Consider the following 5,383-nt stretch of genomic DNA (forward strand, 5'->3'; position numbering starts at 1 on the left):
ATAGATAGATAGATAGATAGATAGATAGATAGATAGATAGATAGATAGATAGATAGATAGATAGATAGATAGATAGATAGATAGATAGATAGATACACATCTATAATCTTGACATATAGTTATATATGATCACATACCTATTTATTTATACTTTAAATTCTGTATATGCACATCTACATCTAAAAACAACAGTCTGTACTGTGTGCAAGCTAAAAACCTTGAAAAAGATTGGTCTTGCACAGCCGATCGATGTTCACTACAACAGACGTTACCTACTTTCTGCCACATTCAATATGGCGGTGACGTCGACATGTGAACCTGCGCCCAACAAGCCGTCTGAGTATAATGTCTGTGGATCTAAGGACTCAAAGAAGCTTCAGCTCCAGACATGGTTTAGTGGTGTTTGAATCAGTTTATTGAATGTTTTATGATTTAAGTTTAAGGATTGTATCATCATCAAGAAAGGAAATAAGGATTAATCAGAAAGGATAAACCAGCTACTTAGATTAATGTTTTTACCCTTTAAACTAGGTCTGGATGATCAATGGATAAAATCGATCCATAGCTCAGGGTGACGTGACTTCATCACTTTTGATTCTTAGATAACTGATAAACTAGCTGACTGTTGTAACTCCAGCAGCTGCAAACATTACGTTTGTTAGATTTTCACAGCTTGGATTTCATTGGTCTTTAAATGAAGGTACCATCCCAAAGGGAAAATAACGGATTAACCGGAATATGGTAGATTAAAAAAAGTAGAGCTTTCAAGCCCGACTTTTAACTACTGCAGAATCAATGATGTTCTGAATAGCTAGCAGATCCAAGAAGTTTTCTAGCAAAGGAACCCTCATTATTAAAAGGTTATTAGTTAACACACTCTTCATTTCTTTTCATTAAACTCATCTCAGCTGTTTTAGTTCCTGACGTGCTTAAAGGTTGCTGAGAGAAGTTCAAGCTTCAGCTTCTCTGATCGCATTGCTCAGTCTGCCGACCATCAACAACAAAACACAAAACAGGTAGCCTAAAATTAGATTGAAAAACAGATATAATATCCAGCCTCTATCAATATAGATCATTAAAGGGTTTTAAAGTGGAAACAATTATTGATTAGAAAATGCATTTATTTTATTTGTAGCAGAAATATGTAAACTCAGGGAGAGATAGCACTGATAAAAAACAGGTGTGTTGCTTAGATACCATCAGTAATGATTAAAGTGTGTTTCTGGTTAAATATGTGAGAGAACAATGTTACCAGGACAGTTTAGGCCAGAACACACCGAATCTGATTTTGATATAAAATTCGGAAATAAAATCGTGTTGGACGAGGTCGTGGCGTTTAGTGCTCTTTGAAGGTCAATGTGGAGGATCACACCTGACACAATTTTATTCGGACTACGCAGTGATTAAGCGAGAAGTTCATGAGACAGGAAGAGAGACGTGGTTACAAAATAAAAGGCATCCGCTTTGGGGTAAAATACAAAATAAAGTCTGTTAATCGCAAGAGAAGCCAGTCAGGTTTAGAGTCGCGCATCACGTATATAGCAAGCAGGACAGACCTGTGCAAAAAGGATCAATTCAACATTAAAACAATAATACTTTACCCGTGATGGGAAATCAGCAGGACAGAAAACTGATAAAGTAGTGATCCTTATCGAGCCTCACAAAAAATGATGAGGTACAGAAAGCGCAGTTTATCAATCTCCTCAAAAAAAAAAAAAAACTTTAGGAGGAGAAGAATATGTTTAGTAAAATAGTGATCCTGTTTGAGCCTCACAAAAAAAATGTGGGGCAGAAAGAGCAGGTAAGAGTGGTGTATCTCTCACCTCTTTATGAAAAAAAGAATGAAAAACTTTGATAATGTTCCCCGATCACTCTCTGAGAATCACCTCTCTCTGCCTCAGCCCACAGGGTTTATTTCTGTGTTTTTCTTTTCTTTAGATGCAGATGTTATTGTGTTTTTAATATATGAAAATTCTCCATCTGTTCCTTTAAATTGGGGCTTTATTTTATAACTTTTCATAATCTCTCCAAGTCACATGTGGGAAATTGTTTTCATTTCTGTATAGCACAGAGACAGACATTGAAAAAAAATCTGTGCAGATCTGCCCACCCTGCCTATTGTCTCAGCCTCCCTATATGCAGCCAGTCTGACCTGATGTGTTCTGGCCTTTAGGATGTGATGAGATCCGACATAAATTCAATGAGTATTACTTTTGAACAGAAGATGCTGCAATATGAACTCCACACAAGTTTTCCTTCCATCTTCAGATCGGAGACGTGAAGCATTTCACAACATCCGATGGACGAAGAGGACAGAGGCTGGAAGTGAAGCTCTTTGACGACTCCGTCTCCTCTTTTCCTCTCATTTGGTCAGTCGTCCTCATTCCTCAGTGGCCTAATGAGAAAAGCTGTTTGTCCTTTGAACTTTCTCCCCTATTGTTGCCTCTATTTAATTACCGGCTTCTCTGTTTTCAGCTGGGACATGGAGGCCATTCAGCTGATGCAGAACCTTCTCCCCAGAGAGACGGGTAGGCTAGCAGCTGCTCCTTTCCTCTGCTATCATCCCACCCGGAGAACTCACCTTTGTGTCACCTTTGGTTTTATCTGAAAGTGCTCTTCATCGCTGACGCAAAGATGAGCTTTGACAGCTTTCGCAGCAGCATGGTGGCGACGGTTAACTCCAAGACCATTATTACCGTCAACCCCGGTAAGATAACACTGCAACATCCACACCATCAGAGTATCTGGCAGCGCGGCCAGAATGAACAGCGTCAGCTTTCCACCATCAAAAACAAAAACAGTTTTTAACTTTATTATTACAATTTTTCCTCAGACACAAGAGAGGCCAGTTTTTTGTTCAGCTATGCTAAAAAACTATCAGAGTCTGGAGTTTTAGACCAAGAGGAGGCATCAGAAGATCCGACCGGTGGGTTTTGTAAAGAATTACACTCCTTCCTATTTGATGAGACAAAATGTGATCAATCCTTTTTTGGTGTGAATACTTTTTTTTATAAAGCACAGAGGAATGTCTTTAAATAACTGCAGCTGTGTGCCTGTGCAGTGGAGTCCATCACTGATGTGTACACTGTGAACCAGCTGAAGGAGAGGGCCAAAGAGCAGTCAGAGCCTCTTTATGGCATCACCTACAGCTTCATCTCCAAGTTCGACCTCGACTCGTCCGTCTCAAAGGTCATCAAGACCCGCTGGTAAATAAACACAGAGCTGGAACAGACCTTCCAGCTGCGTCATGATTTCAGTGACTCTGAGCTCCGCTCACTGCTTTGATCTGATTCCCTTTTTTTTAGTTCTAAATGTAAGTTCCTGGTGACGGAGGATATGAAGAGCTGCACCAACCAGCTCTGTCCTGGGAGGGAGCAGCCTCTCTCCACCACCACCGGCTTCGACTTATTGGTGGACTTCACAGACCACACCGGCACTCTGCAGGCCTGCAGCCTCAGAGGACTGGTGGCAGAGCAGACCCTCGGCTGCACGGTCAGTCCCTCTTCCTGGATACCATTATCTTCATGTTTCACTTTGAACTAACAACACTCTGACATGCTGCAGACTGATGAGTTCATCACTTTGACCGATGATCAGCGAACGTCACTGAAGTGGAAATTTCTATTGGGACGGTGCAAAATATACATAAAGGTACTGAAGGCTTTGCTTGCCTCTATTTGTTTCTATGAAGATTAATTATGCATTTATAAAATCAAATAATGTGTGGTAGATCCTCCCGTCTCCAAGGATGAAGAGTGGACTCAGGGGGATGATCCTGGCGTGTACGCTGGCGGATCCAGGAGAGGTGAAGCAGCATATGACCAAGCTGCTTCAGGAACTTTAATCAGCAAATGTTTCTGTCATATGTTCTGCTGCTCGTTTGGTTCTGAGATTATTCAGCAATATCGCATATATTTATTTAATTTATATATTTAATGTATTTATTCAGTTGGTGTGGTATTAAAATATGGCTTTAATAAAATCTATTTAAAAACATTCAGTTATTGTCTGTTACTCCAGGGCTCCTTCAAAGTCTTAAAAGTTTTAGACATATTTTTCAGGTCTCTATATAGAGAATATTAGCACTAGCAGGCTCTTTTTTATTAATTCCTTCCATTGATACTGTCTATTTTGTTTATTGTTTGTAAAAAATGTAAAAGCCAGATAAGTTTTTATTTTTTTAGTTTTATTTATTTTTTTTATGTGGAGCTGTAGTTATGTGTAGATACACCAGCAGGGGGCAGTAGTGTTCCAGGCGGAACTAAAAGTTGAAGCTGCACGTTTCTGGCGGACCTCTTACGGAAAGAGACCTGTAGGTAATGTCAACAAATTCTACATTCATTCGAAATGTTTTTTTTACGTGTGTTTTATCTGATATAAAAATCTAGATCAGAACGTCTAGATTGTAACCGGTGCAGCTAGCCTGTCATGCTAAAAGTCTTATACAGTTTCTGCTTTTCATCTCCACAGTTTTTCACATCTTTCCACAAACCAGCTGCAGAAACATGAACGTGAACCAGGGGACGGTGGGCAGCGACCCGGTCATTCTGGCAACGGCTGGATACGACCACACCGTCCGGTTCTGGCAGGCCCACAGCGGGATCTGCACCAGGACCGTCCAGCACCAGGACTCTGTATCCTCTCCTATCAACCCTGCTTGGATCAGTGCAGCAGAGATGCCTTTAGGGTGCTGATTAAAAAATAAACTGAACCATGATGTGATGATGATGGTGGATTCCTTAACATTTCGATCCAGCAGGTGAATTCTCTCGAAGTCACACCAGACCGAAGTATGATTGCTGCTGCAGGTGAGTTCAACCTCACCTTTATAGAACAGAATAGAATAGAAAAGAAAAAATCCCTTTATTGTCCCACAATGGGGAAATTCTGGTGTTTACAGCAGCAGAAAGATTATAGAAAAAAATGTCATGCAAATGTGGATCTTAGAAAAAAATGTATAAGAATAACATAATAGTGAAGAATTAAAAGATAAACAATAAAATACTGCACTGTAAAGTGTTTTGACAATATAAAAATCTGCACCTGGAGAATAAATATCCAAAAAGCTATGGACATTTTTACAGTAATGGATTTTTTATTTTATTTATTTAACCAGGGGGGAAAAATCCCATTGAGATTAAAAACCTCTTTTTCAAGAGAGTCCTAGCCAAGAGGCAGCAAAGTTACATAAGAAACAGAGATACCTTAAATTAAGTGACAGGTACATAAAAAAAACATATCAAGTAAAACAATTACAGATCATTGGGGCTGCTTCAAATTCTTTCACTTTCAACTGAAAAGCATTAAAAATTAAAAACTCAGTAAACTTCCAATTTCTTTGTGAAAACTTCCACGCACAAGGAGTTGCTTTCTTTCCTAGTTC

At 39.4% G+C, this 5,383-nt stretch overlaps 1 protein-coding gene and 1 long non-coding RNA gene across 2 annotated transcripts; both read left to right on the top strand.

The window, feature by feature from the left end:
- Positions 1 to 2,268: 2,268 nt before the first annotated feature.
- On the top strand, positions 2,269 to 3,860 carry LOC107081290 (meiosis-specific with OB domain-containing protein-like; the record flags this gene model as incomplete). The annotated part of the gene is made up of 8 exons (XM_015369488.1): positions 2,269 to 2,369; positions 2,476 to 2,528; positions 2,612 to 2,707; positions 2,834 to 2,926; positions 3,062 to 3,206; positions 3,306 to 3,492; positions 3,565 to 3,651; positions 3,731 to 3,860. Coding segments are annotated over 8 exons (876 nt in total), but the record flags the coding sequence as incomplete, so codon positions are not given.
- A 388-nt stretch (positions 3,861 to 4,248) lies between these two features.
- LOC107081291 lies at positions 4,249 to 4,825 on the top strand. The gene is made up of 3 exons (XR_001481050.1): positions 4,249 to 4,316; positions 4,471 to 4,634; positions 4,757 to 4,825. It is a non-coding gene; the product is annotated as an uncharacterized LOC107081291 (long non-coding RNA).
- Positions 4,826 to 5,383: the final 558 nt, after the last annotated feature.

Source organism: Cyprinodon variegatus, unplaced genomic scaffold, assembly GCF_000732505.1.
Source record: "Cyprinodon variegatus isolate N-32 unplaced genomic scaffold, C_variegatus-1.0 Scaffold3931, whole genome shotgun sequence".
Classification (NCBI taxonomy): Eukaryota; Metazoa; Chordata; class Actinopteri; order Cyprinodontiformes; family Cyprinodontidae; genus Cyprinodon; species Cyprinodon variegatus.